The sequence below is a fragment of the Carex rostrata genome, chromosome 1, assembly GCF_964058835.1.
Source record: "Carex rostrata chromosome 1, lpCarRost1.2, whole genome shotgun sequence".
NCBI lineage: Eukaryota > Viridiplantae > Streptophyta > Magnoliopsida > Poales > Cyperaceae > Carex > Carex rostrata.
Window position 1 is genome coordinate 11,140,337 of NC_135918.1, and position 22,539 is coordinate 11,162,875.

General features: G+C 35.0%; 2 protein-coding genes and 1 long non-coding RNA gene across 4 annotated transcripts; 1 reads left to right on the forward strand and 2 right to left on the reverse strand.

The window, feature by feature from the left end:
* Positions 1–1,063: 1,063 nt before the first annotated feature.
* Positions 1,064–7,397, reverse strand: LOC144566397 (uncharacterized). Its single transcript, XR_013515184.1, has 3 exons — positions 7,275–7,397; positions 2,550–2,658; positions 1,064–1,195 (listed from the first exon to the last, which is right to left on the reverse strand). It is a non-coding gene; the product is annotated as an uncharacterized LOC144566397 (long non-coding RNA).
* A 2,727-nt stretch (positions 7,398–10,124) lies between these two features.
* Positions 10,125–17,161, forward strand: LOC144558418 (WD repeat and SOF domain-containing protein 1). The gene is made up of 17 exons (XM_078307272.1): positions 10,125–10,427; positions 10,537–10,626; positions 10,871–10,982; positions 11,250–11,277; positions 12,044–12,142; positions 12,946–13,003; positions 13,152–13,186; positions 13,502–13,576; positions 14,103–14,198; positions 14,631–14,694; positions 14,781–14,834; positions 14,914–14,999; positions 15,104–15,164; positions 15,249–15,313; positions 15,638–15,743; positions 16,016–16,104; positions 16,755–17,161. The coding sequence occupies exons 1-17, from the start codon at positions 10,362–10,364 to the stop codon at positions 16,915–16,917; spliced, it is 1,347 nt and encodes a 448-aa protein (XP_078163398.1). The 5' UTR covers positions 10,125–10,361; the 3' UTR covers positions 16,918–17,161.
* An 872-nt stretch (positions 17,162–18,033) lies between these two features.
* LOC144558426 (Protease-associated (PA) RING/U-box zinc finger family protein) lies at positions 18,034–21,427 on the reverse strand. Of its 2 annotated transcripts, none has more exons than XM_078307285.1 (5): positions 21,277–21,427; positions 20,840–21,157; positions 20,264–20,494; positions 19,741–20,148; positions 18,034–19,143 (listed from the first exon to the last, which is right to left on the reverse strand). In XM_078307285.1, exons 2-5 carry the CDS (start codon positions 20,991–20,993, stop codon positions 18,377–18,379), a joined length of 1,560 nt encoding a protein of 519 aa, XP_078163411.1. In that variant the 5' UTR covers positions 20,994–21,157; positions 21,277–21,427; the 3' UTR covers positions 18,034–18,376. The 2 variants fall into 2 exon arrangements, with proteins under 2 accessions (XP_078163411.1, XP_078163407.1); XM_078307281.1 differs by having other exon boundaries at positions 20,840–21,141; positions 21,277–21,411.
* Positions 21,428–22,539: the final 1,112 nt, after the last annotated feature.

Genomic DNA, 22,539 nt, shown 5'->3' on the forward strand with positions numbered 1-22,539 from the left:
ATTTTAGATTTCACCGGGTTAATTAGATTTGTCGATTATCTTAATTTCCCTCTTTTTTTTTATTTGGGCAATTGTCACTTTGTAAAAAAAAAGTAAAATGGATATGAACTATTATTACTTTTAGATTGATTGATGTCACTGATAAGTTTTAATTTGATTTTTTTTTTATTTATCTGAATCATTGTCGTGACTGTGTGCATGTATTTTGACCGGTACCATTATAGAACAATAGTAGTTGCAGAGGGATTACAGATAAATTAACATGACATGATGTTTGAGAGGTTCTTTCTACCCGTAAGCATTCAATGATTCAAGGGTCATCCATTGCACACTAAGCCATAAACACTGGACTGCATGAAAAATGAAGAAAATTGTACTGTAGATCTCGGCCGTCCGAGATGTTATGCACGATTCTTAATCAGATGTGATGATCCTGAGATGAGAAGCCTGCACAACTTTGGGCTGCTACTCTTTTAGCACATATAAAATCTAGAAATTAGTATATAAATGCTTGATGAATAGTCAATCGACACAAATCTATCATCAATATAATTTGTTGATGACAAATATATAAATAACTTGCATCAAATGAAACGTCGTATTTATTTTGAATTATTGGAGGGTAAATTTGTAAAAATGTCCATAGTTTTGAAGACTGCAGAGCTGGATAGGGTCCAAAACTCCAAATCCCGATTTTTTTTTTATTAATGGAAAGATAAAAAAATGTTTTCATAAAATGTTTAAAAATAAGAAGAATGTTATGGTTTATAACATTCTGACACTGTAATTAAATATTATAAACTATAATGTTCAGTTAATCTGTCACACCCCAAACCAGGAATTCTGGATTAAGATGTGATCAACCTCGCCTCGTGCTTAATTAATCATTAAGCACGCAAGGCTAACCATAAATAATAAATCAAACAGCAGCGGAAGCAAAAATAATATAAATATCAAGCATCAGTCACATAGCAAATAAATAAACATACACATACATAACATATAATTCGATCCATCTCGGAATCCAAATAACACCATCTATAGAAGGGGATACATATCTATCGAGCTCGTATATATAACACAGGAAATACGAGACTCGTAAACCTAATCAAAAGTCTAACTCTAGCTAATCAAATAGTGTGGCCATCGGGGACAACTCCTGACAACTCCTGCTGCGGATCGCCAGATGCTGTACCTAAAACCCACGAAACAACTTGTGGGTGAGCGACGAATCGCCCAGTATGTGACTCAGAATTATCCCCTCAGGGATCCTCTATGGTCAAAGCACTTTTATTTATAATATGAATACAATTTAAAAATATGCACCTGTGAACCTATATTAATATCTAATATAATTTATAATACTTTTGAATGATGCCATGATGCGATTATTCTATTATGCTAACATGCGGAATAAACCCAAAATAAAATCAATGTGAAATATCGGATATAAATCAAGTCGGAATCCAGTACTCCTTGCACTGTGTGCCCAAATACAATAATAATAATAATAATAATAATAATATGGATAAAGTAAATCACCCCGTGCTGTGCCAATAGGATCACAAGATCCAGCAATATAATCCAAGGACTGTGATCAGAGTGCAATGATACACGTTGCCTAGTGACATCGAGCATTGCTCCACAAGATAATAGCACACTAGCCGATAGTTATATCAAAATTCGGTGTGTCATCTCACCTAGATGATTCATAAGCCAAACATATCCAATAGGAGAAATCATACAATGCAAGTCGTAAAAATATCATCACCAGTGCCACAAAACTCGAGATCGGAACTGTGCCCTCACCCGCCACTCTGCCACGGAACTCGAGATCGGAACCATGCAGACCAAATCACCAAATTCGCCATGGAACTCGAGATCGGAACCATGCGGTAGCGTAAAACAGACCTACACAGAACTCGAGATCGGAACTGTGCAGTCTCAAGTAATAAAAATGCCACCACGGAACTCGAGATCGGAACCGTGGTGGGGTAACCCGTTCTAGGCATGTAGCTCCTAATGTAGGCGTAGGAAACATCCCGAATCGTCTGTGCCACAGAACTCGAGATCGGAACTGCTCACGTCAAATAGCAAAATGATCGAAAAAGGTATATAATCAAAGTTTATACATATAATATAAATCCTAAAGCCATCCAAGGATCAAGTGACCCTCAGCTCAGTGGCTGTCGGGCCGTCCCATGCCAAGTGACACAAGACGGAACGAAGTCACTCGGCTCTGCTCAGCTCTCACCAATGCATGCATATGCACGTAGAATAATAATAATATATTGTCTTCTACGAGAAGAAGACAAAATAGTATCCTAATATTCTAATAATATAAATATAATATTATTTAATTACCCTACTCCTACAATACGGTAAATTCAGATTTTTCAGGGTTATGCAATTCTACCTACAGTGCAGAAAGGATAAACATGCTCTACAGTTTTAATGCAACTACTTAAAAATAAAGTGCGAATGTCAGGTCAGATGGAACGACTGGTAAGAGTACGCCCACGAAAGAAAATAATTCAGATATCCCACACCTGTAAGGCTGGAGTCTCTGTCGCTAATAATCAGCGTGCTCCGCGTATGCTCCGAACTGCGGGTCAGTCGGATCAGTCTGCGGATCGGACTCGTACGGAGTCGACTGATCTGAAATTATGAAATTACACTAATTAGAGTCTATCTAAGATACTCTAACCCTCGCTCCAATTATTGTGTAAGTTCAATTCTCGATTTATTTTGATTATATAGAAGTCTCCAATTCAGTCAGTCTGACTGAACCGATTTGTCAGATATTAATCATTACTTTCATGCCATCGAGCTTAGCATTAAGCATAAATCTTAATTTATAATTTCGTCAAATATTGATCATTCACCTTGATTTAAATTAATCTAATTTTAATCTACATTAACTAGTAGTCCTTAATAATTTAATTTGAAGATATATTGCTTGTAAAATTTCAAATGTCAAAATATTCGCAAAATAATTATCTATGAGTTACGGTATTTTTAAATGTGTTCTAACTACTTATTTAGTTTAATTTATTTTGAATTAGCTCTCATTTCCGTAACCGATCGAATACGATTCTTTTTGAAAGTAAATTTAGTATTAAATTCAATTAATGCCACTAATTTAATAAAATATGTAATTTGTATAATTATTACTAAACTAATATTTGATTCTAATATGTTTTCGTCATTTTATAATTTAGATACAAAATTTATTTTATAAAAATTTAGAAGGAGATGGTTATCTAATTTACGTGTTTCCTAATTAATTTTACGTCGAGCAATTCGTTATTTTATAGCTAGTCTAATCCTACGCATAATTTGTCGTTTTGAATCCAAGTCAAGTAAATGCTTTCCGTTGCTAAATAAATTGGTCCTTTAATAATTAACAACAGAGTTTTTATAAAAGTTTTGAAAAGTTTAACAATTTTAATTAAAACTCGTTTATTAGACTTTTACTTTAATTTAGAGTGTGGGGTGTTTTAATTTAGTTTACTTTTAACGAAGTATAAATAATTCACTTGATTAAATTTTGATTTCGCAAGTTAGTTTTATTATTTAAGTTTACATGATGCTACTATTTTAATAAAGGTGTAAACTTCGTAATTATCACTAAATTAATATTGTTAGTGTTAGTTTGTAATAATCTAGAAGTCAATAATACGATAAGTTAATCATAAAGCTTTGTTCATGAATTGAATGTTTATTTATATATCATTTTGTTGCCTTGAGTATTATTGCATTTGTGGATCATTTCGAGTTCATGACTGAAATTGTGAAACTCCATAATATAGATAATATATACTCTTAAAAGGTCACTGACCAAGGTAATTAGCAGGAACACTAATTACCGCTATAAGGTTAGTATGTGGATTAAAAGATGGTTAAGTTTTACAAACCACCTGACACGAGATGTCATTTTAATCACATAGATACATGTTCTAGGAACATGGTATTTGACAGACCCCGAATGAAACATTAAATAGAATTGTGTTCGTGTCATTTATGTTTTCATTCAGTGTCAAAGTTCTACAGTATGAGGTATTTATCGTTCCCACTAAGAAATATATATGAGTGAGTGTTATCTAACGCTGTCCGTAAAAAGCAGCCATAACGGTAGCATTTCCATATGTATAACTTAGCTGAGGAAGTGATAGTCTACCAAGAATACTACTTGTCCCTCGTATCTCTATACGAGCTATAACATCACTGGTAGGGGTGAGTAAATCGCTCATAACTCGTGAGCCGCTCATAACTCGCTCATTAAAAGCTCGCCTAAACTCGCTCATTTATCCGCTCATTTAAACTCGCTCATTAACAACTCGCTCATTTACTTAATGAGCGAGCATGAGCATGACCCAACTCGCTCATAACTCGCTCATTAAAAATTTGCCACATCTAATCCCTGTCACATTTAATCATATGTAATTATGTGTAACATCAACCTTGCCTCGTTAAGATTAATAGATAGTGAGCATAGTTTCATATTTAATCATGTGTAATATAGTGAGCACAATGTAACATTTAATCCTGTATAATATACTAATATTCATAGTTTCATATTCTTTTTTTTTTGTAAATCGGCAGAACCAAAACCTCCGCCTAAAGCCCAAAACAAATAATAGTCATAACAATTCATTTAAATGAATTATGACAATTGGTTGGATTTTGTTATGATGACTTTTAACAAATTTTGTTATGCGTGGGCATACTATATAATTTTGTTTTGAGTCATAAGTCATAACTCGTGAGCCGCTCATAACTCGCTCATTAAAAGTTCGCTCATTTACAACTCGCTCATTTATCCGCTCATTAACAACTCGCTCATTTACTTAATGAGCGAGCATGAGCATACCCTAACTCGCTCATGCTCGCTCATTAATCACCCCTAAATTCACTGGGCCCCTTGGTAGAGTTAGATTATCTGCATGCAGTATAATTACAAGAGTAATTATATTTGATAATCTACTCAAGATCAAGAAAAGATACAGTTAACAAGGATGACACATATCTACCTTAAAACTGATCTGATAGCTATGAGACAGAAGAACTGACACAAGTAAATTGTTTACTAGATCGTGATATTGTACAGTACAGCATCATCTGTGTAATTGGATGGTCATGATGTGTTGCCAGATGCCACCCATGACTAACAGAAGTTAAAACAGTTTTAACTCTGTTTACCAACATAACACAGATCCTATTGGGTCACACCATATAGGAGCTACTCGGAGAATCTTACTGATTAATTATAAATTGATTATAATTAATATTAAGATGGTTATAATTAATTATACGTGATATAATTAAATTATAAATGTCATTTAGAATGACAAGCAGAAACAACGGTTAATTTATAAACGTACACGTTACGTTGTATAAAAGTTACCGAACAATAACCGAAAAGAAATATAATTGTACATGACAATTATATATATATGATTTGGAATTTTAATTGTTAATTATGGGTTTGAATTATGGATTTAAAAGCCCAAAATAATCAAAGCCTTAATTAAAATTAAAGGCCCAAAGTCAAAGCCCAAAATCAAAGCCCAACACTATTCATGCCTTAATGGGCCAAGGGCAAAATGGTCTTTTTCCCTTGGTGCCGACTTCCCATGTGTTGACATGTGTCATGTGAGGTGGCAAGGGTATTTTGGTCATTTCACATGATAAAAGGATGAGGTGTCAAGGGCTTTTGGTAAATAGATTTGTTTTGAGGGGTATTTTGGTCTTTTGCAAACCTCCTCAAAAGTCTATAAATAGAGGGGTAGGGGTAGAGAGAAAGACTCACTAATTCACGTGTTAATCTGATTACTTCGTTAATCGGTTTTTCTCTCTTCCTTGATTTCGGTTATTTCGAGATTAGGAAATAATATATTTTGTGTAATCCTGCGGTTTAGCTTTTAAGCAAAACCGAGTTACTTCGGGACACAAATATATTTATTTCATCATTTTCTCGGTGAATAGTGTTTCTGCAGAATTCCGCGATTTACGGTATTTCTGGCAGAAGAAGTAAATCGCTCTCCGGTTAGTTCTGGTGGATAACCAATAGAGGTATCACACGTGTGATACTACGAGTCGATTCCATCCCTGGTGAGGCTCTACTCGCTCGGTCTGCATTCCAACTGAGATTTGGAATCAAGGTATAAATTGCTATATTAATCTATTTAATTTGTAAATAGATTTAATGCTTTAGAAAATCAATTATGGAGTAGATCTGTAAATGAATTAAATGAGGTTTTGATGCCAAAGGAATACTGAAGGTGGACCGCCTTGGAAGGTTTCCTGACATACCTCGTTTAATTTTTAGCTTAACTTAACCGTAAAAATTTTGTTTTACACACTTCCGCTGTTAAGCTAAACTAATAGGTTTGAACCGTTCCACAAAACCCAACAGTTAGTTCAATATGTTTTAGTTAGTTTATAATTTAGATACATAATTTGTTTATAAAACTTCTCAAAAATGAATTATTTATCTATTTTACGCGTTTCAAATCATTTCTAACTAAACCGCCCAATTCGATATTTTATAACTACTCTAATTTTACATCCAGGCCCTTGCATTTAATTCATTTACACAATTTGGAGGTAATTGCATATTAATCCCCTAAACTTTTAAAATTTAGCAAAATGGTCCCTGTCAGTTCAAAGGCTGGTATACACACGAAATCAGCACCATACCAGTAGCATACTGGGCTGGTACCAGCACTTCGCAATTCACACAACAGCAACACAGCCAAGCACAAGCAAGACTAGCAAAACAGAAAACAAGGCACAGGTCAAGGCAAACAGAACCAACACAGAGCAAGCAAGGCACAGCTAAGGCAACAAGTTAGAGGCAAAGCACCCAGCCAAACAAAACAGAACAAGGCAATCAAGCAACAGAACGGCTCAGAACAGTCACAGGGAGTGTACCAGTATCGGTACAGTCAAGAGCATCCAAACCAGGGGGGTACAAAGCCGTACCAGTAACAACAGAAGAGAGCAGAGAGCAAGGCAACAAGAAATCAAGCACCACAGAACAGACCAGAACAGGTACTGGTACGGTACCAGTCAAGCATCAACCAAGCCGTAACAAACACAAGCACATACACATACACATACGAGTCTGAGTGAACCAGAACAGAAAAAGGAAGGGGGGCGGCCATGAGGACAAGGCAGCACAGACCCAAGTTAGATCCTTGCGGAGAAAATCAACAACTCGCGCAAAGAACAAAATCCGATCAATTTAAACGAGTGTTTCAGAATTTTACCCGATTTGAGCTAGCACGGTATGGAGAGGGAAAGAAACGGCCAGCTCCAAGCGAGCACCAGAACAGCACAAGGCCAGCACTAGCACCGAACAAAATGGCACCAAGCAAGCACCAAGAATCAGAGGCCGGTACCAAAACCCCAAACGCTAGGGTTTGATAGAACACGAAATCACAGAAAATGGAAGGGGACAAAGGGGTATAGTCTCAACTCATGAGTGAACGAACCAGAAAAACCTCAAGAGAGAGGAGGGATGCATATATACCCGGGGAAGGAGAGAACCTCACGCAATGTCACCGTTTCGCATTAAATTCACCCAGAGGGGCGTGGGCTTACTGACAGCCGACAGGACATCGAGAGAGAGAGGGAGCGGGAAGTGATTTCCTTCTACACGAAGGAACGGAATAGAGAGGGGACTCACTGAGTGGGGCCGGGGTGCAGAGAGGGAAGAGCGGGTAGGTTTAGGGTTTTTACGGGAGAGGATGGAGGAGGCGGAAAAGAAGAGAGAAAGGAGTGGTTTGGGGGTCCCTTGGGGCAGGGAGAGAGAGGAAAGGAGAAGAGAGGAGGGATTTAAATCCCTTGCTTTAAGATCCGTGCGGGGAGGGTCTAGATAATGAGATCAACGGCCCAATTAAATCAGAGATTGTAATACTTGATTAGTAGAACATTAGAAATCTATTTTCTAAATTTATTTTGAATCAAATTTTTGTAAAATTTTACAATTCATTTCGTACAAATAATTTCATTTATTTATATCCCAATTCATGATACGATTAATTTGATATCAAATTATTTATATATATTTAATTATCAGATCAATTATTTATACATCATGGATGAACGAATTTCGTATATTTATTCTTCCTAATTGGAACTCGATATATTTATTTATCTTTCATAATCATTTTATTGTTAAATCTCTAATTTTTTTAATGTACATAATTTTATAGGTCATTTATATTTCGAAATTTTAGATTTATTTTAATCAGTCAGATAAAATCTGAACGCTCGTTAATTTAATTAAAAGTTTTATTTAAGCGTAATGATCGATTTAGCAAATTAATCCAGTTTTAAAATTTCGGAATATAACATAATCAATCTTTAATAATTATTTACAAAAAATATAGCTGGACGTTATGGTTCATAACGTTAAGCTACATTTCTTTTTTCTTATACTTCGATTCTAACAGCTGTTGTTGTGAGATTGTTTTTGACAAAAAAAAAACACTGAACATTATAAATGTTCTTCCTATATTTTTAAAATTTCTTAAAATCTTATCCCATTATTTATATTTTTTTTTTGTCTTTCCCGTTAATAAAAAAATCGGGTCCAAACCAGCTCGGTTCACCTCTAATCATTGTTAGGTAATAGGTACTGCGACCAATCTAGAAATCCCCCCGGCTCATCAAACCGAAATTTTTATTAATAGGAAATATATTAAATAAATATCGAGATTAGACAACGCTTTTGCGTTTTATCGAGATATAGGGAAACCGTTATGGTTTATCACGGCCTCTGGTCGTCATGGCTTATTATGGCCAGAGTTAGCACTTAATTAACAAGATTAACCATTCTAATTGAACCATAAAAAACCCGGAAAAAAAACCCTGTCCACGATAGATTGGAACGGCCAGAGGAAAAAAAAATCTCTGTCCGTGATGAACAGTAACGGCTAGGCGCGAAAATAAATAATTTTTTTTTTCACCTCTGGCCGTGATGGGCTATCACAGCCAGCCCCTTTTTTTTTTTTTTTTTTTCTTTCTTTCTGTCTCTGGCCGTGATAGATAGTAACGGCCAGGGTTTTTTTTTTCCGATTTTTTTCTTGCGCAGTTCAGTTAAAATCAGTGTTCTAAATAGCGCGCTATAGCGTTTTTGGAGACCAAACGCTATGCTATGGCATTAAAACACGCTATTTGCGATACAGACGCTATAGCGGTAATAGCGGTCCGCTATAGCGTATAGCGTGTAGCGCAAATAGCGCGCGCTATGCAACATTTGCTGTTTTTTTTTTTCAATTTATATGAGCTTTAAAATAAATAAATGGTGAAGATATTGTTTAATTTTGATGAATATTACATTATATCATTTTTCAATCTATAATAATTTTTTCATTTTGCTCTTGGTTTTTTTTTTAACTGATGATAAATCAAATAAATAATTGCTAAATTATGAAAATTTTAGGGACTAACAAGAATTTCTTCAAGGATCATCTGTTTATTTTACTAGAAGTATGATTTTTTTTTTCTTTTCAATTTCTAGGTTATTTTGAAATTTAAATAGAAAAAAGATAAATTATGTTATGATGTTGAAGATATTTTAAATAGAAAAAGATCGATAGTTTATGATATTAGTATTACTATAGATATTTTGAGTCGCAATTTGGACTTTGTATTGGTTCAATATGAATATTATAATTTTTTAATCAATTTGATATTATTTATTGTTCTATGAGACTAAATAATGTTGATATTTAGTACAAATATATAATATAATTTTTATAAAAATAAAAAACGCTATTTGGAATAGCTTTCGCTATAGCGTCGCTATTCGCTATAGCTTTTTTTGGAGGCCCCCTGCTATGACGCGATAAACGCTATTTAGAACCTTGGTTAAAATGGATGATGATTAATTAAGTGTTATTGCTGGTCGTGATAAACCATAACGGCCAGAGGCAGTGATAAACCATAACGGTTTCCCTATATCTCGATAATACGCAAAAGCTTTCTCTAATCTCGATATTTATTTAATATATTTTCTATTAATAAAAATTTCGGCAAATCAAACGGTTCATATCGAATCTCGGATTGAGCCCAGTAAAATATAGCGATACGGACGGGAAAGACCTCCCTCCCACCGACACTGGGCCCATCAATTTCTCTTTCGTTACTTTAGAAAATCCAAAAAGAAAATTAAAACCTCCTGCTCCTCCCTCGCAGCTTTTTCGACACTCTTAAACCCTAGCCGATTTTCTTTGAAATTAAACCCTGATTAAAAACGAATTCCACTTATCACGATTGAATTCTAGGCCTTTCAAAGTTGAAATCTCGCATAACTGAGAGTTCTAGTTTTGCTTATATTTGTGGATGAGATGAAGGTTAAGGTAATTTCGCGATCGACGGAGGAGTTCACTCGAGAGCGCAGCAAGGATTTACAGGTTGATTTTTCACTGATTCGAGCATTTTTTCATATCCGTTCGTTACGAGAATGTTAAAATTCAGAAATATTCATCTACTTATGTTAATTTTATGAAAAAAATCGAGCAGAAAGTCTTCAGAAACTATGACCCAAATTTGCATACGCAAGAGAAGGCTGTGGAGTACACCAGAGCACTTAATGCGGCCAAATTGGAGAAGGTAAATACTTTTTTCATGCATATGCAAATTCAATTTTCAGAAGTATCATTTTGTCACGATGCCCTTAAAAGGTTTTGTATTTTCATCTGAACACCGCAAATCAATTGTTTCAATTGTCCTTTCAGAATTTCATCAGCTAATTAAAAGTAGCGAAACCTGTGTAGCTTTGTCATATATCAAATTTCCATAGATACAAATGTATATTGTTTTTCCCTCTTTTATTCACTTCTTTTTAATTTTGTAGATATTTGCGAGACCATTTGTTGGTGCAATGGATGGGCATATCGACGCGATCTCTTGCATGGCTAAAAACCCTAATCATTTGAAATCGGTTTTCTCTGGATCCATGGACGGAGGTATTATACTTCAACGCAATACAGTTAGCTCTATTATTTGTACAATATAAATACTACGATATTTATAAGAAATTAATATTAGGGTTACATGGTTTGTTCTGAATTTATTTATGATTTTATATGGGGCCTCTAGTTGGTTGCTTAGATGACACTTTAAGTCGTGAATCACTGATGCAAAGTTACAAACAATACCAGTTATTGGCCTTTCAGGCTATGTAAGCAAGTGTTATTTTATTTATTTATTTATTTGTTTTCTCCTCTTGGCAGATATTCGTCTATGGGACTTGGCTACAAGGTACTTTTATGGCTTTTTTATTATATAAATTTGTTCTTTACAATTCTACACTCCTCACGCACAAACACTTACACAAAAGAAGGAAAAATTCCAGATTTTGTTTACAAGACTACAAAATATGAAGTCATTTCCCAGTGCTTCACTTTCATGCAAATTTGCCATCACAAACTGGGTCATTTGAAAATTATTTATTTTGACAGTCTTGACAATATCTGTGGGTTTCATTTCATGAGATTGGGTTTCATTTCATGAAAATTATTTTTATTTTTATTTTATGATTGTGATTGGGTTTCATTTCTAGCCTACCCAAACTTGTTTTGGACTAAAGGCTTGCTTGTTGTTGTTGTTACTGTACAGTCTTGACAATCTTCAAAATTTGAAATCTGACATCACAAGCATGATCTAAACCATGTTTGTCTATAACAAAATGATGAGATTTGGTGTATGCTTCACCGTACATCAAGTGAGTTGAATTTTGAGCTGTCCAAAATTATTGATCCTTAATGCATACCCATAAATTTAGTTTTTGACCTTCAGCCTTATTCGAATTGATTTGAAAAACCATTGTCACGATTGTCAAGATAAACATTATCAAGTGAATCCTCCCATTTCAAAAATTATAGAGACAAGAGTGTGCTGGTGGTATATTATAGTTACACAAGTTAATGAATAGCTCTAACATTCTTAGCTCCTGATAATAGTTATACAAGTCAAACCTTATTTCAATTGGATTGCTGTATTGAATTTTTGTTGAAAAAAAAAATAGGAAAACAGTTTCCCAGTTCCCAGGACACCAGGGGGCAGTGAGGGGTCTGACATCATCCACCAATGGAGAGGTTCTTATATCATGCGGTACTGATTGCACGTAAGTCAAGTTACAGCCTTTTTTTTTTTCTCTCGTCCCTATGCAGCAGGATGTCTGTATTATCTTGTTTCTGAAGTGTGAATTAACAGCTTTTTAACACCATTGAGAGTCAAAATGTCGCAACCATTTGCTACCAAAAATATCCAATATTCCGACACAGTAAATATAAAGAGAAAGAAGATACTAATCCTTCTTTTCTGTCAATTTGTGCGTGTCTTGGGTTGAGCTTTTGATTAACTTGGGCAGTTGCTGAATAATGTTGGATAGATTGCCTGCCTGTATATGTTATAGATCGAGTGAGGCTATGGTACAATGCATAGCGCACACTGGTCTGTACTATGGATCAATATCTCCATTTACAAAGTCCAAATAGTCGATATGAACTGTTCTACATGATCACCATATGAAAGTGTACTTGTAGATCAAATTACATTTTTTAGATTTTTTTACTATTTTTTTAGATAGGTAAAAAATCACTTGATCTAAATATTCTAGGCCGTTCAAAGGTAGTGATTTTCTACCTATCTAAAGAAATAGTAAAAAAAATTCTAGAACTTTTAAAATTTAGTCTGCGTGTACATTTTCGTATGGAGTAGGTCATGTTGAACGGTTCAGCTCGACTGTTTGGACTTTTGAAAATGAAGATATTGATCCAAAGTACAGACCAATGTGCGCTATGCATAGTACTATTGCCTCACTCATTATAGATAGATAGGTGTACCAGAAATACCCAACTTTTTGTAAAAAAATGTATGAGCTTATTTTTTTTCCTGATTCATTGAACTTGACTTTATTGGATGCAGAGTTCGACAATGGAAAGTCGCTCCCCTCAATTTTGACTCTACTGCAGACACTTCAAAGGTGGTCTGTTTTACTTGGTTGCTGCTTTAACTTCACAAGTTCTGTTTACATGACTCTTTGGACTAGTTTTCAATAGTCAATATTCTTTTGCTGCTTTCTGTTACAGTTTTCATTTACAATTAGTCCTTTTTTTGTTTTTTGTTTTCAGCCATTGGCAGTCTACACTTGGAAGCATGCTTTCTGGTGAGTAGTGTAAAATTAAAGATCTTAGAACTGTTATTTATTTTTATTTCACATATGTTATTCAGAATGTTTTTCGTGTTTGACTGAGGTAAGAACCAAAGCTTACACCGAAATCACTGAATTCAATAATAGTAATTTAAGAAAGAAGGATAATCATCCACTTTGTTTGGGTATGTATTGGTTGGGATGTGTGCCAATGTCAGAAAGGTGAACTCTCTTACCACTATAAATCATTGGAACCCTGGAGATATATGCTACACAATACAGTTAAAATCTTATTTCCATATTTTTGTTTTTCCACTGAAAAACAAACAGGGGTGTGGATCATCAATGGGACACAAGTATTTTTGCAACAGCTGGTGCACAAGTTGATATTTGGGATCACAACAGGTAGTACATTTTTTTTATTTTTTTTACTTCTATGGTACATGGGTGCAAACAGTGTTTTAAAATGCGGTTTTGTTCATGCATGCGGAAGGCCACTACATACCGCATATGCGGATTTTCATGCGGATTTATATATGCGGATTTTAAAATAAAAATTCACGTATATATATATATTCATATTCATATATTTGAATTTATTTTTACATAATAACATAACCAACAATAATTTTTTGATTTTTTTAATATAAATTTTAATTAAAATACAATCAAATTATCAAAACCACATGGAAAAACTGCATGGCCGCATATTTTAGTCCGCATGGCCGCATATTCAGACTGCATGGCCGCATATTCGGACCGCATGGCCGCATTTTTAATCCGCATGACCGCATATTCGGACCGCATGGGCATTCTGAGCAAAGCTGCCGACCGCATACGCATATGCGGCCGCATTTTAAAACACTGGTGCAAATGAGAGTATATCATTTTTTTTTCTTTCTTTTCAATTTTTTTTTTTTTTTGAGGAAAGGTCGGAGCCAATAAGCACATTTCAATGGGGAAATGATTCAGTGATTTCTGTTCGGTTCAATCCCGGTGAGCCCAACTTGCTGGCTACCTCTTCTAGGTACATATAATCAGTTTCTCCTTTATCACACTTATTCAAGCATAATATCTAAAATTAACTTTTTTGTAAATGGCAATTGTTTTGTGAAAATATGTCATATTATTTTATGGGTTTTGAAAATTTCAACCTATACTGCACGGATACGGTTGCGGGTATCATATCACATATTATACAGATACGGAGATCTGGTAATTTTCCCTAAGTTTAATGCACAAGATATTTAACAAATATTTTAACATATAATTTCTTAATTCAAAAACAATGTGGATAAGAAAATTATATATAGCTTTTAAAAATACCAATAAACACAGAATGGGTGACCTTAAAAAGTATTAAAAAATATATAAATTTAAGCTGATTGTACCGGTTGTAGCAAACTATTGCCTGCTCGTTGAAGTGTAATTTAATTTAATTTTAAAAATGTTTTTGTAGTGACCGTGGAATTATACTATATGACTTGCGCACATCATCTCCATTCAAAAAAGTTATAATGCAGGTAAATCTTCTCTTCCGATATTCTTATGTAAAAAGTTACGTATAAACTTATCTGACTTCATGCTTTTGGTCTTTTGCTCAATGCAGACAAAAACTAACTCCATCTGTTGGAACCCAATGGAGCCTATTAACTTCACTGTGGTACAGTCCCCATCCTTGCAAACATAGAATGTTTTTCATTAATTTGCACATATTTTTATATTCAAATAAGCTTATACAGGCAAATGAAGATTGCAACTGTTACACTTTTGACGCAAGGAAACTTGATGAGGCCAAGGTTGTGCACAGGGATCATGTCTCTGCCGTGTGAGTATAGAAATTACTTTTTGAACCATTTGTATACTTTTTTTTGCCCCCTCCTTTGGTTGTACAACTGGCAGCAAAGTTAATTAGTATTCAAATTGTTTCAGCATGGATGTGGATTACTCACCTACAGGCCGTGAATTCGTTACGGGCTCTTATGATAGAACTGTAAACTTTTCTCCCATCTCTTATTTCAGATATTCAATATTGTTAATACCTTTTGGCAATTAGTTATAACTTAACATTTTACAGGTTAGGATCTTCAATCACAATGGAGATCATAGTCGTGAGATTTACCATACCAAGCGGATGCAAAGGTCTCGCCCCCCCCCCCCCCACCCCCCCACCACCACCACACCCCTCCCACCCCACACACACACACACCAATTGTGTTATTTATTTACTGCAATAGTTTTGAGTGGGTAAAATTTTGCTATTTTCACCTCCTGGCTGGATTTAGAATAAATTTTGGTCAGAACAGAAGGATTTCTTTATTGTAAAAAAAAAATATAGAAGCGGGTAGAAAAGAATAAAAGATTTCAGAAGAAATAATAATATTCCTGCAAATTTTAGTCTTTGCCTAATTACCTTTTGATTTTGGGCTTTGTGACTAAATACTATGGTATATTATATACTTGTAGGGTATTTTCTGTAAGATACAGCTGTGATGCATCATATGTAATATCTGGAAGTGATGACACAAACCTTCGGATTTGGAAGTCAAAAGCCTCTGAACAACTTGGAGTTGTATGTGTCCTTTTTTTATTGCATCAGTTTGATTTTGAACTGTTCATACCGGATTTGACCCGCTGTAGATTACTACACCAGTATAGAATCCTGTTGGATTAACTTTGAGGCCAGTTCTAGTGTCAATTTGGCAAAAATGGGTTAGCACAGTACAGTAAAGATAGTAATATCTGTTACTATGACCACCTTTGTTTAACATCTTGGATGCCTATGGAGACGATTACCAGGGTCAATTTGCCAGAATACTAATGTGGTATAGTATACACTGTCAGATATTACCTAGAGAGAAGAAGAAGCATGAGTACAATGATGCTTTGAAGGCACGATTTAAGCATCTACCTGAGATCAAACGCATTGTCAAGTCAGTCTCTCTCATAAGCACATTAAATAATACATTATGCCTTTTTGTTGCACATCTTAAGCATGGAGTTATCCATGGACAAATAAATGGAAATTTTAGACTTCAAATTTTAGTTTCTGAATTTTCCCAAATTGATCCCTGAACTTCAGGAAAACAAGCATAATCAGTCAAATTTGTCAGTTTTCTTGCCATCACCGTTACTTTTGCTGATGTTGACCAGGATTGGTTGTGTTCAGTAGTAAATCAAGAAAAATGGATATCCATTTTTTAAAATTTCTTCGACTAATTAAAAACAGTGTCAGCATTGTCAACCCGTTGTCCAATAGATAAACAGTAATTTAAATTTTGGCATAATTAAAATCTATACTATAGGGTGTGTTAAAGCATGATTTCATAAAAGGGGGGATTAATAGTGCAACATCCGAGGATTGAGATAGCTGTGCAATTAAGCCATTAAATTAAGGTTTACATATAATTGGGCTGACAATAGGAAATTGTGGTGCATAATTATTTATAAGCTTGACAGGATAGTATCAAAATGTAACAAATTATGGTCTTTAGTCTTTTACATCCAGAGAAAATAGGTGAAAGATCTTGGAATGACATGATGCTGAAGTTGAACATTCCAATTTTTTTATTTTTTATTTCAGGCATAGACACTTGCCTAAACCAGTATACAAGGCAGCCATCATGAGGCGCGCAGTTACTGCGGCAGATAACCGAAAGGAAGAGAGGCGCCAAGCCCACAGTGCTCCTGGTAGCTCTTCAAGGAAGCCCTTCAGAAAGAGAAGAATCATAAAAGAAGAATCATAGAATATATATATATTTTTCTTTATGAAAAGAGTGTCAGCTGGCCTCGAGTTGGTTGGTGAGGGGTCCACATGGATGCTTCAGATTAGCACCATTGTAGATGTAACCAATTTTCCTCACTTGAGGTTTAGTTGCTAATTGTACTATAGAGAACTTACATGTGTCTCTCTCCCTTCTCCCTTCTCCCGAGATAATTGTTTGTTTAATTTGAAGTGATTTTAGTAAGGGATTCATATGGGCTATTTTCTATGTCAAGGTGCGCCATAAATGTTTTGAGTTGGGTATTTTTAAAAGATAGAAGAATGAGCGATTAGTTTGAATAACAGGCCGTTTCCTTCTAGTCAGGCTGATTTAAAAAATGTGTTGTTATCAGGTAGATTTTCTTGTCGGAGGATGATGCAAACGGGAAACAAAGGAATCAAACTTGAAATCTATGGATCTGACCAGAAGATTTCAGTGCCTTACTGATACAGTAATACCCGACTCTTATCACGTTAATCGTCTTCTTTCACGGGAGTTGAGTGTTTAAGGTGCATCTGGAAAGTTATTTAATTAAAGAAGTCTTGATAATTATTTTACATATATTGACCTTCTATGCTGATACCACACTCATGTCTATTTCAATTATAACCATCACATGTTTTTAATATTTAATTTCTTATTATTCTAGACTCATTATTCAAAACTTTTAAAATACAAATTACTATTTCATAATACACATTTAGTTATGGGTGAGGCTATGTAATATTGCATATTATAGGGCCAGTGGGCTACGAAATTCGGAGCGTCCTCTTTGTGCTAAGATCTGTGCCATGATCTAAATGATCCGAGAGAGAAATAGAAGGAACAGAACTAAATGAAAGGTAACATAATTTCCTTCGTTTAAAATCTAACGGAGCCAGCACCACTGATGACACTGATCTTAATGCAAATTGAACAGTTCCGATGTAATTGGAAGGGGGAACTTCGATTAGTATAATAATCCTACTAACAATATAGTACAATTGTTGTTGGTACCTTGAAACGAAAGTTGTTAGGAGAGAAATTAAATTAGTGATGCAACCATATTTCACAGTCACATATAGGCTATATCACAAAAAATTTAACGAGCACAGAATAAAAAAATGCACAAAAAGACTATAAATATATTAACTAAATACAAGAGCAACAGAAGTCTATCAAGGTCTTCAAACAAATCAAATATCTCTATCTAAGACCATGAAAAGAAAAAGGCTACTCGAACAACGCTGCACAATACATACATACACTCGCAACACAACAAAATAATCAGTAGCCGCAAAACCTTACCTCACCTAAGATCAGAAGTTCGAGTTATTATCCGAAAATGCACCCAATGCTTAGGTACTAATTCATGATTTGGCATGTACAGAGCAATATCTTGAGTACTTCTCAGGATAGTTTTTTTCATGCAAAATGCTTCAGTTCCTCAAAAATGGACTGCTCAACATCCCGGCAGAGACTGTGCAGATTCCATCCCAGACAGGCTAGTGCCTGACTCAACATACCGCAGATAAGACTGAGGTAGACCCGATGACCCCACAAGATACCCTGATTGAGGCAATGACTGTGCAGATCCCATCCCAGATAGACTTGCGCCGGATTCAACGTGCCGCAGGTATGACTGCGGTAGGCCCGACGACCCAACAAGATAACCCGAGGAGCTGATGCTCGACCCAGGGACATTATATGGGGACGCATATCGATTGTTGTAGATCGGTGACGACGAAGGCACAAAACCTAAAGAGTGAGGCGAGGCAAGGTGAATGGATGATGCATTGGGCCCACGATATGAATGAAACGATTGCATGGCATGAAAGTCTGCATAGCTTTGGGAGCTTGACACGCCACGGAAATCGGCATAGCTTCTACTGATGGAAATTGGAGGAGACTGACGGCGGGGGGTTCCACGGTACGAGTTAAAAGGGGAAGGAGAATTATGTCTAGGAAGGGGGTTAGGGTTTTGGGATGGAGTAGAAATAGGGGTGTATGTGCGGGAGATGGATTGGGAACGAGGGGGGCGGGCAATTTGAATGGAATGAGAGGAAGAGGAGAGGTTGGAGTGGAAGGATTGGGAAGGGGAGGAGAGGAGAGGGGTAGTTTCAGTAGGGGGAGGAAGGAATGATGTACCGGCCATTGCGTCACGTTTGCAAACTGGACAGAAGGTTCGCCAAGAGGTGAGCCATAAGTCTACGCACATCGCATGGAATTCTGTGAATGAAACATTTCAAATAAAGAATTTTATTTAGTCCACAAATTTTAAATGTTGTTCTCCCTCAAATCAAGTAGTACTTAAAATGAAAGCTTGTACTTTGATTAAAACATGGATGCTAGTGCGTATCAAAAATTGTTAAGCAAAAATTAGTATTATATATTCAAGTCGCACCTGGAACTGAACCGTATCAGTACAGTTTAGTAAGAGAACTTTCAATTCCTTTATTCTGCTTATTTTTTAATTGGACGGAGTACTATAATTTTTTGCAAATCCTGATACGCAGGTACAGCAAGACTTCTCATATAAGGTAATACTTGCATCTAATTCTCAAAAAAGAGCTTTTCATACTGACAAAACTACTTTTAAAGGCTTTTATTCCAATGTATATGCTTTTAAGAGAGCAAAACTTTATTATGACTTCAGATTTTCATAAATCACAAAATTAAAATAAGTAGAAGATATGAGTCAAGATAAAAAAATTACAATGAATATGGAAAGGTAAGATATCGACTGTTCCGCAAAATTAAACTGCGAGACTATTTAACTTTAAAAAAATGTAAGTAATAAAGATAAAACTAGAATCCAGAACTTACTATGACGGCATGGTAAAATCCTCAATTTATCCCCGACACAGTAATCCTCGAGGCAAATGGCGCATGTACTGGCAGTACAACTCTCCTCTGACACCACCGTAAAATCAACACTTGGCATGGCTTTCACTAGTTGACTACTCATGCCGTGAAACTCTCTGACATCTGGACCCCGCCCTGTCCTCTCCCTCCTTATCCTGTGCCTCCTGACAAAGAAACAGGTTGCCAATACTGCTGACATGGCGAGAAGGGAGATAAAGGAGATTGCCAAGATTGACCATGCTGAGTTTTCAAATGTCGGTATGATCCACACTTCAACATCTGACCGATTAGCGTACCGAGCTAGGGTTTCACCAGAGGACTTGGAGACAAATACAGCGTATATCTTTATGCCACTAGAGCTACCTGCCACTGTAAATATTTTTATGGTGCATGAGAATAAAATTGAAGTGCATTTTACATCTTAATGCAAACAAGGCCGTTTTAAAAACACATGCTATAATTTGCAAATAAGGGGATTCATTACTTGAGACTAAAGCGCCGTCATCCTCACTGTCATACACTATAGCGGCCTTATATCCTGCGTTTTGGGCATTTCTGACCTTGTGGTCGAATGTACAATTTCCCCTGATTAAAAGGACGAACGGGAGAACTTGACCATGACCTCCCCGTGCTTCATTCGTTAATTTATGGCACGCATCTAGAGGCTCTGCTATTTGAATTGAACCACATATGCCTGACCCTTTTACTGCAGGGGCTGTCAAATTTTACAAAAAAATAACTATTATAAATATAAATAAATCGAAGGAGGACAAAATTGAAACAAACAGTGAAGCGCAAACTCGAAATATTACTCATCCCAACTCAATACCTTATTAAATTACCGGAATGCCTGAATTACAATGAAAACCTAATTCTTGGCATTTTGATGGATAAGTCAGAAAGCATTGCTTTAGGTTATTTAGGGAATAAAAAAAATGTGAAGAGCAGTACAGCGTCACTTACCAAAGGACAGATATTTGAACTTAAGTGAGTGAATTAACAATTTTTTTTAATAAAAAAAAAAAAAAAAAAAACAGCAATTGAAATTGAGATCACTTACCAAAGTTTGCTTCAACATCATCAAATGAAAAGGTGAGGTTGTTCCCCATTAGCACCACATTGGAAGAAGCCAAATCCACCATCAAGCATAGATTTATCAAGAAAATAAGACGATACCACTCCACGAAACCCTTTTTTAGCTTTACGAAAGCCATGACTCCCCCTTTTCAAACCCAGAAAGAAAAACCTCTACTTGAGCAATTTGATTATGTAAAAGTAAACACTCTTAATTAGCTTCAACTTGGAAATATCCGCAAATCTTTAATCAAGAAAGGAATCTATTGGATGATACACCTTCCAATTCTGCAATTCGAGAGCACTGCGTTAGAAAAGGAAAGATCTTTCATAACGGATAAGAAAGAATTCGCTGAAAACGACAATTTAGTATGAAATTTGGAAAAATTTAATTTACAAAACACGAACATTGATAAATGGTACCTGGAATTGAAAGAAGAGCTCCGAAGAGTATAGAGAGAATTGAAACATCAGATTCCATGACCATCAAACAGAGAGGGGGAAGAGAGAGAGAAGAGCCGGTTTCGTCGTTTCGAGCATATCCATCCTCGATTCGATGTCGCCAGAAATTTCCACTTTTACTGATATAACCTCCTAATTGTTAAAATAAGGAAAATATCAGAAAAATGGACAAAAAAAAGATAATATAAGCTCATTTCAGGGAGGACTGAAGTGCAAAAATTGTTGGCTTTCCTCAGGTCATTCTTTGTACTTTGTACTTATCCGAACCAGACTCAACTATCTAACACTGAGAAGAAAAATCTATTGAAAAATGCTAAATTTTTAAAACGAAATTGTTACGAAATATTCAATAAATTTTGGAAAAACTAAATTGCTTTTGCTTGAAATATTAAAAGCATATATAATGCTAAAAATACAGTTTTTTTTGTCATATACATATTTTTTTTAAATGAGAATAGAGAGTAGCATAATACGCGAGTCATCCTATAAAGATAAATGAATACAGATAAATAAATTGAATGGGCTAGAATATATATGATGTAACATGATTACATTAGAAGACTTAATCTTTTTTTTTTTTCAGAGTTCAAATAACTTATGTCTTTCATGTCTTAGCATGGCTCACATCTTATATTTTTATTTTTAAAGTTCAAATTGTTGATTCAAATCGTTCAACATGACATTAAAATATGTTTGGAGACCAAATTTTATAATTTTTGAATTTTTTTTTTTACTATTTAGATAAGTACAATATCATTGTTTTTAGATAAGTATAATATCATTGTTTTTTAATGGTTCAAAAACAGTGATTTTGTACCTATATAATTTTTTTCCAAAACTTATAAAATTTGATCTCAAAGCATATTTTAATATGGATATCATGTTGAGCAGTTCGAATTGATAGTTTGAAAACAAAGATATAGAATACGAGACACAATGAGACATGAAAAACAAAAGACATTTGAATCATTCTCATTTTTTTTATGAGAAATTACCGGAAACAATGATGAACATAAAATATGATAAAAATTAAAAAGACTAAGAATATTCGTCTAAAACAAAAGGCGAGTGAAATATTTAGATGAAAATTAGTACTTGTAATGAAAAAAACAAAATGTTATTTTACTTCACTCAGATGAGAATGAGATTCCTCGAGTACTGATATATTTTTGGAATCCGTAAAGTTTTATTAGTCATTGAACTTTGTCCATTATTCATATTTGG

What these genes read in the sequence shown, in the direction of transcription:
- LOC144558418 (XM_078307272.1), top strand. Translation starts at nt 10,362, where the DNA reads ATGAAGGTTAAGGTAATTTCGCGATCGACGGAGGAGTTCACTCGAGAG. An exon ending in TCAAAAAAGTTATAATGCAG is followed by an intron (nt 14,695 to 14,780) that starts GTAAATCTTCTC and finishes TGCTCAATGCAG; the next exon opens with ACAAAAACTAACTCCATCTG. An exon ending in CCTCTGAACAACTTGGAGTT is followed by an intron (nt 15,744 to 16,015) that starts GTATGTGTCCTT and finishes ATACACTGTCAG; the next exon opens with ATATTACCTAGAGAGAAGAA.
- LOC144558426 (XM_078307285.1), bottom strand. Translation starts at nt 20,993, where the DNA reads ATGGCTTTCGTAAAGCTAAAAAAGGGTTTCGTGGAGTGGTATCGTCTT. An exon ending in TGATGTTGAAGCAAACTTTG is followed by an intron (nt 20,495 to 20,839) that starts GTAAGTGATCTC and finishes AAAATTTGACAG; the next exon opens with CCCCTGCAGTAAAAGGGTCA. An exon ending in GATTTTACCATGCCGTCATA is followed by an intron (nt 19,144 to 19,740) that starts GTAAGTTCTGGA and finishes TTTCATTCACAG; the next exon opens with AATTCCATGCGATGTGCGTA.